A 16,127-nucleotide genomic window follows, 5' to 3' on the forward strand; every position below is an offset into this window, starting at 1 on the left:
AATACAAGATTTTGGTTTACACAGATTCATCAGCACGTTGGCTGCTTTTTGCTTCAGTAAACAGCTCATACACGCAAAATATGCCAGTTCTTGAGGTTAGTTTGTCAGAGAACCATATATGTAAATCAAACAAGTGTAATGTTACTTGATATTCTGTTATTCAAGAGCAGAACTCCAACAAGATTGGGCACAAAAGTGAAAAGAAAATAATGGTCTATCCATTTACTTAAAAAGAAAGAAGATGCCATAAGGCTTGTCTAAAGAACATGGATTATTTTATGTTTATCACTATTATTTTATGTATTATATAAATGTATGCATACAAGATTGATGTTATTTTGTTTGATTAAACACAGCATTGACAATGGATTTTGGTGTGTTACCTGCAAGCTGTATCCTAAGCAAATTCTGGCTTTTATACAGTTTGGATTCAGGTGAATTGCTCTCAAGAAATCTTTCTGTGCTTGTTTACAACCAGCCTCATATCCATTTTCCATGTACGAATTTCCTCGTCCAACATAGGCATCCACAGAAACAGGATCTAGTTTGAGAACCCGGTCAAATGATTTCACAGCTTCTTCAAACTCATGAAGTCTGAAAATAGACATATTGTTTACTGTTTTAAAATTCTATAAATAAAACTCTCAATGTATGAACGATCAGCAAATACTACACCATAATGCCCATTGAAAGTAGTACAATTCTGACTAAAAAGGACTTTTTTTTTTCCCTTAAGTTTGCTTTCTCTATGTGCTCCCTGATGGTTATAACAGTGAAGGTGGTCAGTGTAAGACCTTGTAGACTTCAGTTTGAATTCTTTGGCTTGAGGAAGAAAACAGCAGAACTCTCATTAACTTTTGCTGGGGGAAGATTTTGCCTTTTCAACAGTTGTACTCAGAGAGACTTTTATCTGAGTCATTCATGCTGTCCAAATGTCATGGCCAGACATGTTTTTGGTAGCCTGTTCAGGCACAGATGTTTCAGCCGTAGAAAACTTATTTATAATACAACCCTTCTGTCTGTTTTTTCTCATACCAATTCTTGAGCTTATCCAAATTTTACTAAACTTGCAGGGTAAAAAGATATGGTATTCAGGGTTCTAAGCATAGACCATTCTGGTCTAAGAGTAAGCCAAATGTGGAACTCCATCCTTAAATAAAACTTGATGGTATACTAAGGTATACTGAGTAGGAATACAAAGGACTGAATACTTGAAATGTCAATGAATGCTAGTAAGTATCTTTACACATGAAGCAAAAACTTTAACATGTCAATGTACAAAAACATTTTACCAAGATGATGCTGCAAGATCAGATATTGTTTGAATATAAGCTACCTGTGTCTACCTGAAGCACAACCTGACTTCTTTACCAAAAGAGGAAAGATTAAATATATTTAGTTAACAAATAACATCAAGGGTTGTAAGCCAAGTGCTTTTTAAAAGCACAACACTTGTTGCAAAAACAAATTAGGGCTTCATTCCAATCCTGTTGACAGAGAGTCGTGGGGTTAGAGACTGCAGGATGGATCACAAATGCATCTTAAAATGGTTTATACACAAGCTACTGAAAAATATCTAATTTTCTTTTTTCCATTCCTCTTCACCATTTTTCCCTTCCCCAGTTCTCAGTGTACACAATATGAAAAGGTGAACAGGAATATAAAGGTCAAGAATTATTTCATTTTTCTACTCTCCATCAAACAAACTTATTTATCTTACCTATGACAGCAGATTCCAATAGCTTGAAAGATCTGGCTGTCATCTGGACTAAGCAATGTTGCTTCTTTAAAGTCCTGAAAAGAACAGACATTAAACCATTCAAATTGATATTGTTTCACTTCAAAAAACTGTGGCTTTAGCTAAACAATTTTATACTTCTATAGAAAAAGGGAGATGACTTCTGATAAAGGCATTATAGGTTCAGAAGTATTGGAGATGTATTTAACTGTTTTCATACTTCTTGTCCCGGACTTTGAGAGAATAAAGTCTCCAAAGTTATATGGTATCATGGTATTTCCTACAAAGCTGTAGGCAACCTTTCCAGAAACAAAACCTTCTAGAAAGGTATTTTTAGTTTGTTTTTAATAGAAATACTGTACCTCAGATGCTATTATTAAATATATATATATATATTGGAAATGTATTTTGCTATATGGAATTTCTATAGAATTCTTCCAGTAACAAAATTATCTGGTTACTTTTATTACTTTGACAAAAGTAGTAAACCAAAATCATGTTTGCATTGGGAGACTCTATGCACAAAGTTCCAGTGAAAGACTTCATGGGGCTTTTGACTTTTGCCTTTTACTAACATCTAGAACATTTTTCAAAATGCTTGTGGTTTTGATATGTGCGGTTCAATTGTAAAAACTGTACAGGTGCTTTTAAAATCATACAATCATTCCAAATATGACGTAAGCAAGCACTTTAAGCTTCTGCATGGGAGAGCGATCAGAATTTAGTAGGAGTGGTTTAGCTGATGCTTCCAATGAATTACAACTTAGAAAGCATTTTTAACTCGTTCAAACTGTAAAAATAAAAAGATGTGGAAGATTTTAATACTGTTGGAATTATGAAAGTGGCAAAATAATTATGTGCAGATGCATACATTTTCTTAACATAAAACCTCTCTTTTGGTGAATATGCTATCAGAAAATTATAGGTCTGTTTTTAAAAAACTACTGAGACACACTGTTCCCATCCCACTGTTCAAAGACTAGCCAGCAAAGCTAATGGGATTCTTCATGTGAACAATTTGGAGTATATGCTGCCCTGTGTACAGAGCAGAGCAAAAGCAGGATCAAAGTTCCAAGGACCAGGTTTGGTTTACTTAAACCAAAGGTGTTATCCTCACAGGTAATGAACCATGCGCTGCACAGAATCAACAGAAAAAGGCACCTCTATATAGCAATTCATATCTTTATATAGACTGAACTATAACTTTTTCTTCTAGTGTACCCAATTCAGGAATACACTCAGTTCAAGTAGTAGGTACCTGTACATAAGTAATTATATCCTAATTCAACCAGTACTGTACAAGTATACAGATACACTCCTTGCAATAAGGTATTATCAGAACTGATACAGAAGCAGGTCTCAAGCATGTTTATAATCACTGATGTTTTTCTTAAATTATCTGTTATATTTTTGTGTCTGTTGTTCAATTACCATTTTGTAAATTTGTTTTCACTACAAGCTGCTTCAAAGAAGTTTTTGCTCGTCCTGCTTGTTCTACTCCAGTCTCTTTCTACTGGCTTTACATACCAATTTGTACCTCCTCAGCCTCTTTTCTGATCTATTATGACCAACTCCACCCTGAAGAATAAGAAACCAATAACACAATTTTTCTACTTACATTATTTTAAATAATTTAGAAATAATTTGTTGTGCACTTCCAATAGGACATTTCTTGTAATTGGAATGGAATTCATATTTGTTCTTCATTTTTTATTTGCAAATAAGAAATATTACTCAATTTTTAGGATGTCTATGCTGAAATTGTTGCTATCACATAAAGATAACACATTTTAAAGTTACTAGTCCACAATGGAAGCAATGAATGCACCCGTTATACTGAAAATAAATACCCCTGCTTTTAAAAAAATGAAGACTTTTAGAAACCTTAAAAACTATTTAAAATTCAAAAATAAAAACCCACGTGTGCAAAAGAGTAATGTCGAACACTGTTAAGTTTCAAGGCTGCTACTGCTATGCCCGGTGTAATCCCAAGGAAGGAGAAAGTCATCTGCACTGTGAGTCAGTGTCAGAAACACATGCTACTTTCTTACATTTAAGAAAATTATCTTGAGGTCAGACCCTTCATGCCCTTTCATCAAAAATGGTCATTTACACACACATGCATGCACAGCGGGAAAAAACAAGCCCACTCAACCAGAACCACCATTTACCTAGGCCGCTGCAATGAATTAGTAACTCCTTTGGACCCAACATAAATTACTTCAAAATTTAAAAAGAAGGAAAAATCAGGTTCTTGCTTATTAAATTTTGTGCAGTTCCCATGTTTAACTCCAGCAGCATAAAACTGTAAAACAAGTAAAACTGCATTTTTATTTGCATCTTCACAGCCAGATGGGTATTAGGTGTTGAGCAAATGAGAACTGAGCACAAACTACTTCAGAACAGAAGAACTGTCAAGCTGGTCTTTATATCAGCAATGGCTTGCATTTAATAGAAAACTAAATTTCCTTTACTCAAAGAAGGATTTCGTACCTCACATGCATTAGCATAATCATCAAGTTCCACGTACAGCAGTCCACGATTAATTAACACTTTAAAAGCTATTTCCTTATTCGAGTCAAGCAGAAGAAGAATTCCATAATCTTTCAAAGCCTACAAAAAACATAAAAAGTTCAGCTTGGCTATTCCAATGTTTCTCTGTTTACAGATTGAATTTAACTGCATTTGGAGCCTTCTATAAAAATAGATTAAATAGACACAATTAAAACTTTTTTGACATTATATAAATTTCAGAGTTAGAAATAATTCTTAATTACTTCTACAGCTAAATTTTATGGATAAACTCTTACTAAAAAAAAACCTAGAAAATTATTTTAGATTAATTAGTCATGAATCGATGTCAAAGTAAGTTACTTTTAATTTTCAGACATCACTTATTGTTATTGAAAAAAATCTAAGAACTAGTTGAATTAACTAAATTGGGGTGTAAATTTTGTAAAAAAGTAAACAGTTGCATGACTAGGTAGACTGAAGAAGCCTCAGTTCTTAAATGTATCAAAACTGAACAGCATTTCAACACTGCTTGATCTAGCCACTTAAGTTCTATTCTTTGACACCTCTAAGCTAAGCTAGATATTAGAAACAGCTTTAAAGAAAACAATCCAGTTCTTGTTAGCTCTAGTAAATTTCTTCTGTCAATAATGCACTAAATTTTTTCTGCAACTTCCCTTGTACTTTAAGTAGCTTTTCTGGAGAGTGATAACAACTTTCATAATTCCTTATTTATGAAGGAACAATCATTTTCACATCTTAAACTTTTACCTTCAGTTGCTGTAATCACCTATTTCTTTCCCACCTGAATCATTCTTGGCCAATTAACCTCTAAGCACAAATGGCCTTTGCCAAGGTCGATTTGACTTGAGACACCAGAGCTCAAATACTTAGGAACTAGCCCTGTCCCAGAATATAGGCTTCACCAGAAAGACCATTCAACATGATTGCATTCCCAGTCTGAAGCTGCATGGTGCTTCTGTGTGCCCTGTTGTTCCTTTGCTTTATAACAAAGGGAGAAAGCAGAAACACTCAGAGGCGGCTCACATGCAAATTGACAGAAGTATAAACACATCCCGAAATACAGAGCTGTGAATGAGGGTTGGATGTAGTTCAAATCCCTGTTTTGTTGTAGTCTTCTTCTGGATACAGCTCTTATCTTTTCAAAGGGATATCAAAAGTCATTAATATGATAGTAGAGACCAAAAAGACATTTTTTTAAACAATTTCCTGAAGAGCACAACCATTCAGGAAGACATCACAAGACATCAGAAATTTTGACTGTCAACATCAGCTTACTAGCTAATGGGAACAACTGAGTGCTCATGTGAAGTTGAAAAAAAATTAATACAATACCTTTCTGAAGTCCTTTGTTTGATGATAACAGACAGCTCTGTTATAATATGCCAAAATGCAGGTTTTGTTGAGGTCAATAGTTTTTGAAAGATCTTCAACTGCAGCTTTAAATGTCTGCAAATGAAAAAACACTATGTTTAAATTGTAATTCAAAGTTCATGGCACTACACATTCTTCCTCAAATAATAGCCTACAGTAAAATTTTATTTCATAGTTTTATATTTTGGTCTTCCTCAGTACTAGAAGGCATCCAACCATTTCACTATGTCCTCTGTGGATTACTTACTGCAGTCCTTCCTGCAGTGGGAGCACTTCTTCAGAAGCTCTGTTTTTGACAAGACTGGGAAAACAAACATTCTTAGTGTTTTCCTACATCACATCCATATACTGCAGTACATAATCAATCCTTAATTTTACTAGCTTACATTTTTTTCTTAACCTAACATAGAAGTTATCTTTTGCAGAGTTTGGAAACTTCTGTCTATCACTAGATAAGAATCTGTTCCATGGAACTTAAGAGAAGAATAACTAGATAGATGCCCAGCAGTTTCTCCAACCCATCAATCATCTTCAGTTACATAGAACAACCAGAGAGTAGCTTCAATGGGGAATGGAAAGTACAATAATCAAGTGGAACTCCTGGTTTCCTCAACAATACTTTTACCATTATTTCATCATTCTAAAGTACAACAATAAAGATAGTCCCACCTTATTTTGATACTTTAAAGTTCCTCGGTAAAAATAAGCTCGCTCACTGTTAGGAAGAATTTTGATCGCTTCATTGCAATTCAGAATTGCCTTGGAGTATCTACCTTCACTCCCATAGTAAGCAGCACGACTCATATATGCCTGTAGAGATGAAGACAGAATGATGATATCATAAAAAAACAGCTTTGTTTAGCATTATAAAACAAGGGTTAAATAGAAGACAGAAATTAAAAGTTTATAAAAACTTACATCTTACAAAGCTTGTAATTTATTTAATGTTTGCCATGTGCTTGCTGGCAGATTACAAGGTAATACACCAATAAATGCAAAACCTGCCAGTCATTGAACCCATTCAAAAATGCCTCACACAAACTATCAGGAGGCTTTGTATTACCTGGAAATGTGATGGACAAAGAGCAAGTGCTCGATTGAAATCTCGGATGCATTTAGCTTGTCTGAGCTGCATTCTACACAGCCCTCGCTGATAAAAAGCATCAGGGTAACTTGGATGTAGTCTGATAGCCATACTAAAAGCATCATGGGCCTAAAAGAATGACATATCAATCCAGTTAAATATGGTCTGTTCAGCTGAAACCACAAGCTAATTGATTGTTTTGTACAGCTAGGTATGACCTATTTTTGTAGTTGAAACCCACCAAGGTCCTGCATTGGTTTTTATTACTTTCATCCATTTACTGTTACTTAAAATTCTGTAATGTTTAACACCATGCCTAATGCAATCATAACCTCAAGGTTATGATTAAATAACCTCACAGTCTAACTTTTTAATAATATCATTTCTTCAGTGAGACTGCAAAAGTTTAGCCAAGCACAAGGTTGTCTCTCTGTAAGAGCTGAAATAGTGAAGTTGTTCACTCTAACAGACAATGGCTTAACATGGCTAGCATGCAATTCCTTTAAAATCTGTCCAAATAGTTTTTTTTTCCTCTACATTGTACATTAGCTTACAAAATCACACGTTTTTCCAGGATCTATAACTGTAATATCAGATGCACACTGACACAGAAAGTTAACTTTTGCAATTGTCATGTATTATCCCATTAGGTATTTCAGAAAATTTTGACAGCCTTCTTCCAAAAGAATATTACTTTTGACAAACAGGGTTGGACAGAGACAAGGCAAGAAATTGTTCTCCTCCCTGTGAAATGCTGATATTTCAAATGTTTCTAGTTTATGTCTTGAGCTTTTAAGCAAATCAACAACTGAAACACGGTCATTAAAATATCAACATAGAATACATTTGCATGAACTCACACTAGGCCTGCCACAAAGCTCACTGATATGTTTTCAACAGTTTTCAACAAAGAAGTCTCTAATACAGTTCAAAGTATTGATTTTGTTGAAAGAAGAGAAATATATTTTTCTTGGCGATGCAGTTTATTTCTTAAGTATCACACATAAGTGCCAAAGAGAACCAGATACAGGTGCTATGTAATATAGAAAGCAGTTAAAAAATTGTAACTAACTCCATAATACAATAATCTAGGAATTCCTTTGCCCAAGTTTACTACCAATTTACTAAGCCACCAACACACCTGCATGAGTGTTGTATGTCTATAAAATCTATGAAGACATTGATAAACAAATGAGAAATTCATGTAGTTTTTTATTCCCTCAGAATAGCAATTGATACATTTTTAAAAATCGATAATGATAACTTTTAAAAAGCACTTGAAAAATTACTCACAAACTTGCAAGACAGTTTAATGTACGTTATGAATTCAAAAGAAAATTACTAAAGGCAGTGGAGGCTGTTTAAAATATTGAAATAATGCACTCAGCTATCACAGTTTACAAGTTGTTTACAAGTAGTGGAGTCAAAGGCTAATATATTCTATATAATTAATACCAACCTGTAATAAACTTTTTTGCTCCATGTAACACAGGCCTGTGAGATAATACATTTCTGCAGCCTCAAACGTATTAGGCAGAATTTTTGCTGAGGTCATCAAGAGCTTCACTGCTTTTTTAAAGCTTTCCACAGCATCCTGCAATGCAGAGAATCGTAACAGCTGCAGAGCACTTAACTGAAAATCTGCAAGATTTGTTAGATATTTTAAATTATTTTTAAATGCCGCCTTCTTAGTCTTTCTTTGGAATATTATGGTAAAAATCAGTAGTCTAGTGTTCCTTGATGTTACTGGAGTTAGATACACTCTTGATCTCTGAATGGTTCATATTAATAACTGATTAGAGAAAAAAAAGATAAATATTCCTCAGCTTCATTTATATATGACGAAGTACCTAATGTACATGATCTAGAAATAACGTACAGCCCATTTATACTGTTATTTAGGTACATAGTTAACTATAGTTATTTATTAATTCTACTTATATTTATTTCCTTGGAAGCATTTTATAATGCTAAAATATATATTTTTTCCTTGGGAATTTATTACCTTTTGATGGAGTCTGTCAATAATGAAGTACTTGCTACAGGTTCTTTATGTAAATAATGATAACCTATTTATTCCATAGACAACTTACTAAATTTAATAACCATTAAGAAATATATTGAAAGGATCAATCCTGTATACACATTGAAGCCCAAGTGAACGGCCTCTCAGAATCTTACTGTGTCTCATAGAGCTGGGCAATAATTTATGCACACTTAATAATGCCTTGGTTTAAAAGAAGAGTGTAAGAAAAAAACAACACAAAAAATTAAGAACAGTTCAAGATAAGCCATTCCTCAACCTTTGAAGAATATGAAGGGACGACAGTTGAAAGTTTCCATGTCAAGAAGAGTAAAAGAATTACAGCATTTTTTTCTTAAGTGAATCTTTCAAGATGGAGTACTTGTTTAGAAAAATGAGTTTGAAATACCAGTGCCCATAGGGCTGTCTGCAAATACTACACCTGCCTCCCTAAGTTGTCAAGGTAGTAGAATTTTTAAACAAAATAGGTCTGTACTTACTGCTATTTCAAAATAATTTTTCTCTATTTCTACATTCAAAAATACTCTTAAGAGGAAAAAGAGCTGTAGATACCTGAACTGATTCCATGCAATTCTAAAGGCACAGCTGATTCTCAGGACACTATAGCCTGAAGTCTGATCATTTTCCCATGTTGAGAGTATTGTCACATTCCTCTCCAGAAGACATGACAATGCAGGTCCTCACCTCTGGGTGAAGCACTCTGAGAAATCAGGGAATTACTCTAACCATGTCTTAACCACGACAACTGAAATTGGTTGAATTGGACCATACTAATGATCACCATCTTTGACTCAGCATTCTTTCAAAGACAGCAGAACTAGTAATGTCCCATTATGGTTTGAGACTAATAAAACACCCAAGCCTAACAACAAATGCTGAATAGATCAAGAGGGTTTATCTGGTACAAGCCCAGGGAGCAAGAGTATAATTCTTGCAAAGTGCACACTTTTTCACTTAAGAACCACCTGCAAACATGAGGCTAAAAAGAAACAGAACGGCAGCATTTCAGACACAGAACTCAATAGACAGGTAGATTCAAGGTTTTATGAATCTACCTGTTGCTTGCTGCTATTGTGTTTAGGGAAAAAGGACTCTGTACATTTTGTATAAACAAATAGGACTGTACAAAAAGATACTGCCAATTTCAACAGTTCTTCGGGCCTCAAATATTGGCCAACTGCAGGACTCAGAAGAGTTACAATATTGGTTAAGCCCTATGCCATAAGAATATTCATTAAGTTGAGAAAAGATCTGTAGCTATAAATTATATATTCCATTCACATACATGAATTAAACTTTTGAACTGCATTTTATTAGACAAGAAATGCTAGACATCTATATTATTTTATTTTGAAAGAAGCAAAATTATGACATATAATGGACCTCAATCTACATAACTGTATCTTTTAATCAAGCATCTTAAATGTTTTAAAACTAACATTGCCTAGTTTATGCTGAACTGTAAGTGCTGTTGAAAATTTTTACTCAGGTCTTCGTATAATTTAAACAATGAGGTACTATGAGGGTATTTATATAGTAGCACATTTAATAAATATTAAAAGAATACAGAAAGAAAAACATTGCCTTGCTTGCCATATATATAATGTAAACCTTTCTAACCTTAGTTTTCTTGGCTTTCATTTGTATTTTTCCTAAAAAAACAAACATTGAAGGCTCAGGTTGAGTTGCAATAGCTTCACATAAGCACTCTATGGCCTTACTGTGATTTTGACGAAGTGACTGAATGAGTGCTTGCTGAACAGGCTGAGACGTAAAGGACTCTGGAAGAAAACCACCATGGAAAAACAATTTATACTTTCCAGTATAAAAGACATTTAAACTATATGCGATCTTTAAAATGCTATTAAAATATTTGGAGTATCAAAGCTTGTTTTAACACTCATAAAAATATGAATGTCAACTAAATTCCTACAAAAGTCTAAAGTTGAACAGTTATTTATCAATGAGTGTGGTTTGATTGCAAAACATCTGCAAATATTTACCTTCCCCTCCTGACATCTAAGAAGGCTTTACTCTGCGGAAGTGTCACCATATGCCTGCTTTGTTTTTATATTCTTGTGCCCAGTGTAGCCACTCTTAGTCACTACCAGAGACAGGAAATTAATCTCATACAGTATGGCTATTCATATGGATTCACCAAGAGCTTGAGGATGCACTGAACACTGCCATTTTATGCCCAGCACCTAACAAGGAACTACTATACTGCAACTTTTTTACTACTTGGACACATTGGGAAGGTTCAGTTCTAAAGCTATTTGATATTTTGTTAGGAAAGACTGTGTATAAGTACAGAACAGAAACTTTACTCAATACTCTTTAAAGCTGAAATTACCCATATTGAAAGGTAGAAATAAAACCCCATCAGATCTCAAAAGATAAAGGAAATTCTGAAAACACAGATGATAGTACAGGCAATAATGTTGTACATTATTGCCTTTAAAGGCTTCAGACATGCAAACAAAATACTCTAGATAGTAAGTTCCTATATTTTAGCTGATTCATGGTAACTAACCTATTTGCATGCTTCAACTTAATTTTTTTGAACAATTCCTTCGTTACAGACTGTTGCCATGGTTCACAACTATCTAGGAAAATTGATGGAAATTACCTTCATCCATTTCTGCAAGTTGGTGAATACATAAACTTGCCAGCTCATATTTCTTCAACTCCATTAAATACTGCCCCCTATATTGAAATATTTGTTGGATGTAATTAGTAAAACTATTTCCAGGCATTTCTTTCACAGTGCAAATACTACTGAAATATGTTTTCATTCATATAAAAAGAGGAAAAGGAAAAATAATGCCTTCAAATAAAAACATCTGATATTTTTTCTCTTTTTCATCAGAAATATCTGTTGAATTTTTAATTTTCTCTCTCACATCACTGTACCAATAAATTAAATGTTTACCTCTCTTCAGTTTGTAGGAGTTACAAAAACACATTTGCTTTGGATTTCACAGACAGTAATCCTTACAATCTCTAGAACTGCAACAACAATGTTAGTACTGTTCCTAAAATCCACCATAGACTGATAGCTGATAAATACATTCTTTTTTCAAGGACAATTTTTTGCCTCTTCAGATATCGGCATCAGTATAAGAGGTCATGCAAGCCAAACCACACTCGGAGAAAAACTGAGTAAACCCAGTCTTAAAACTGGGAAAATAGGGTATTATTGACCGGAACATAGTAACTGATTCTCCTAGTATGTCTGAGGAGTAACATCCTAGCATTTCCTCCTTAGTTCTTGTGGCTTTTCAGGGGAGGAAACAGCTTTATCTAGTATTTTAATCTTGGTAAAGGTCACTACTACTTCTCACTGGGCTGAAGATGGGGAAGAAGAATAGTTCAAATCTAAATTGGCCTGGACTCAATCCTTCAGTGAAAGATCCTTCCACTTAGGGAAAACATTTAAAATTATTAATGTTTTTAAAGTTCAGGCTTGCTTTTTTGTCATGGCATCTGTTTACTTCCTTCTCCCCAGAAACTATATGTACCACAAAGAGCAGAATCTGTTATATGAAAGTTCCTCCCTCCAAGGTAATGATTACAATAATTGTGTGACACTATGCAGACAAATTCTTCAGGTTTGAAAATGCTATGAAAATACTACATTTTTTTAGACCCATTCAGAGCAGGTTTCAAAGAATACAAAGGTATCTACCAACAGCATTCCAAAATGATTTTTTTTAATAAGTGAGATATCTGTGAAGTTCTCAACTAATCACTTTCCTACCTTAATATGCAAAGTTGTGATTTATTGGGATAAAGATGAATGGCTCGGTTTATATCCTTCACAGCATTTGGTAAATTACAAATCTGTATTTTATAAAGAAAAAATAGCAATTTAATTGCTAATATGAACACAATTTGGAGACACAGTTACTATTTCTGTAAATGTGGTTCTTCAGGATGTAATACCCACACAGTAACATCTCAGAAGGCACATATGCCCTCTGTAAAGGAGCTCAACATGTTTTTAATAAAGGTCTGAAACATTGACCCTGCATATTTTCATACTCTCCCAGAGGCCAGATCCAAACTCCAGACAGTTTCTTTACTTTCCCAAAATCCCAAGAGTCTGGATTATTGGAAAGGAGATTAGGTCATGAGATCCACGTGCACGTATGTCCTGATGAGTCTTCATTACTGTAATGAATTTGCGTTTATTTCTCAAGTGTCTGTGCATGTGGGTCCCATTCAGTGTGCTTCAGATGCTGAGGAGAAAGGAGATTATTACAGAAGACCCCAAGGAGTGATTCATCCAGCTGGGATAGCTGCTAACTCAAACTCTCATTAAAGAAGAGCATTGATGGAATGCATGTACTGAGCTTTATTTTACTGCTTTATACTGAAATTAAAAAAAAAAAAAAAAGCCAAAAAAATCCCCCCCAAAAAATAACAAAAAAACCCCTACAAAAGCAACCTGAGCATTAGTAGATGACCTCCAATATAAACTACCAGGCACAACTTCTTACAGACAGTTTCAAAAAAAAGAATATCATCAATCCACTTAGATGGGCTCCAAGTTAAAAGCCATTTCCTTTAGTTGTGGCAGAAAATGAACAGTGTAAGCAATTTATCAAAATGTTTTGAAAACAAACTAAGCACTATGGGACGCAACAGTTTGAATTCTGCCAGTGAAATCTACAGGAATTAGGTCACATTGAACTAAGCGCTGTGGGACGCAACAGTTGTTTGAATTCTGCCAGTGAAATCTACAGAAATTAGGTCACATTGAATCCTCCGTTCCTTGTACTCCTGAGAAGGTCCCAAAAATGCCAGCAGAAACTATTCTAAAATCCCATGTAGAAGGAGAATACATTCTGTTTCACAGTGAATTAGAATATTGAAAATATTTTCATTCACATTTGTGGGGAAGAGAATTTGAGTTTCCTGAAAAATAAGCATTCTCAAGAAAATTGTGTTTAGAAAACACTGTATTTCAAAATGTGGGGGGTTCAGATTTTAAAACTACATATTTTCAAAAGATATTTTAATGTATTTTTTAAATGTATTAAATTAGATGTACACTGATATAGAAAAGATAAAATGATACTTGAAATATTTTGTGTCATTGCATTACATGCCAACAACATTTTACAATTGCAATATATGCAATTCTGGTGTTGTGACAAGGACTATTTGAAACATATAGCTATAAGGAGGTTCTAACATTTGTATAACACCAAGGAATATTTTACAATTGCAATGTATGTAATTCTGGTATTGTGACAAGGACTACTTGAAACATATATCTATAAGCAGGTTCTAACATTTGTATAACACCAAGGAATAAGTATTAAAATACTCACAACCACCATAAATATAAATAAAGCTATATTAAGTGGTAAACAAAAGCAAAAAGAATGTGTTACCTTGTGATATGCTTGCGCTCTGCATACATAGGCTTGAACATTGAGAGGATCAATTTCAATGACTTTAGTAAACTGCTGAATAGCCTCATAATATCGATCGAGATGCAACAGCAGTATCAAACCAATATTTAGGTAAGCAAAGATGACAGAGCTAAAAACAGAATTATTTTCCCTTTTGTTATTGCATGAAATATGTCATTGTATTAACCACAACTTATACAGTCTTCATCTATTTTTATGACATTTACCACACATCTATTTTGTGATCACACTCAGCGAAAGAATTGTAATTGCCAGCAGAGGAGCCATCTCATTAAAAAACGAAATTTCAGTATCTTCTGATGTTTGGCTGCACACCAGAGGCTCTCTGATCACCATAAACAGCACTCCACATGTGAATTGTGAAGAAATGACGACAACTCTGTGTTGTAGAAGCTGGACTAGAAATAGAGGTAAGCCAGCAGTTTTGTATATACTGAATACAGTGAGAAATACTGAATTCTTCAACACTAAAACACATTGTAGTTTTAAAAGACTGACAAAGTTTACATATTTTCCACCTAGCGTTCTCCCTTATTTTCTGTCATTTCACCTTGCTAGCGAGACCTGGTTTCCAAGAACTTCAATATCTCGTGCAGCCCACTTTTACAGCCTGGTTCCAGGTAAAGTTCAAAGACTTCCTATAGCAGAGCCAAGACAAAGGAAGAGCTCAGGGGTCTTTAGGCCTGCCACAGATTGGAATGACAGCCTTTGCTCAAGATGGGTCTGTTGAGGTTGCCCAAGGCTGAACAAGAGCTCAATATATTTAGAGTAAGGTAATTAATGCGGCTAAGCTGGTATGGGGGGCTTGTTGCACATCATAAGACTGTTTGCGCGGCAGAGCTGCTACAGATATAATCTGTTTGTGAAGTATTTAAGTGGTAGAAGAAATGCAGTTCAGAGAAACCACATCAGCTTCAGTCAGCAACTATCAAGGACTACAAACAGCATTTTTTTTTTAATTTCAACAACACCACTTACGGGCTTTTGCTAAATAAAACACTGTGGTGTTTTCTTGGGGAAAAAAAAATAGTTTGACATTTTACATGCATCGTGGACAGATTCCCTCACAAAAGACTAATTAAATTATTGTGGCATGAGCAGTCAACTTTAATTAGGATTACACATTCATCTTTTGTCTGCCAAACCTGAAAAATTTATTTGCCAAATTGCCATGTAAGGCAAAATAAAATTTAATTTTTAAATACATTAATAACTATTTTTATTATACCAAGACTATAGTAAATGAGGCAAAAGACACTAAAATAAGACATGGTTTTATGTGGTTTAATTACAGTCCATTTGCTGAATTAACAATTCTGATTCTACTTTTCTTTATTAGCACTTTTATGCCCCCAGGTAATCAGAATATAAACCACATATATTAAAATTCTCAAGTCTAATCACCTGTTCAAGGCTAGGACACTTTCAAAGTCACAGACTGCAAGTGACCATTGACACTGTTCTGAGTAAACAATCCCGCGATGAAGAAAAGAAGAAAAATTTTCCTGACTGCCATTGATGAGTACTGTGGGAGAGGGAGAATAAAAATCAGCTGTTCAGATGTTCACGGATATTTCAGTTACTCCACGCAACTTACTTGCACATTACCTTTTACTCTAGTTTTCTTAGACTTTTATAAAATATCATAGATAAGCATAACATAACAGATCATAACAGGAACTGTTCATTATGGCACAAAATAACTTCAAGACATATTTAGAATTCTCAGTTACACCCACTAGAATTGTTAAAAGTGAAGCAGAAAAGCTAGGAAGCAGATGCAAAATAACTGAAGGAAAAACACAGCATCAAGAGTCATTGTCCAATAGCAAACTGAAGAGAAATTAAAAGGAGCAAGTTATTACCAAACACTGAACAACCATATGGTTTCAGTGTTTGCAACATGAAATA

General features: G+C 34.3%; 1 protein-coding gene across 1 annotated transcript; it reads right to left on the reverse strand.

The window, feature by feature from the left end:
- Positions 1-383: 383 nt before the first annotated feature.
- LOC104460095 (tetratricopeptide repeat protein 6-like) lies at positions 384-14,325 on the reverse strand (the record flags this gene model as incomplete). The annotated part of the gene is made up of 9 exons (XM_010086400.1): positions 384-594; positions 1,721-1,794; positions 3,266-3,316; positions 4,232-4,351; positions 5,606-5,719; positions 6,314-6,454; positions 6,708-6,857; positions 8,188-8,322; positions 14,175-14,325. Coding segments are annotated over 9 exons (1,147 nt in total), but the record flags the coding sequence as incomplete, so codon positions are not given.
- Positions 14,326-16,127: the final 1,802 nt, after the last annotated feature.

Source organism: Pterocles gutturalis, unplaced genomic scaffold, assembly GCF_000699245.1.
Source record: "Pterocles gutturalis isolate BGI_N339 unplaced genomic scaffold, ASM69924v1 scaffold4066, whole genome shotgun sequence".
NCBI lineage: Eukaryota > Metazoa > Chordata > Aves > Pterocliformes > Pteroclidae > Pterocles > Pterocles gutturalis.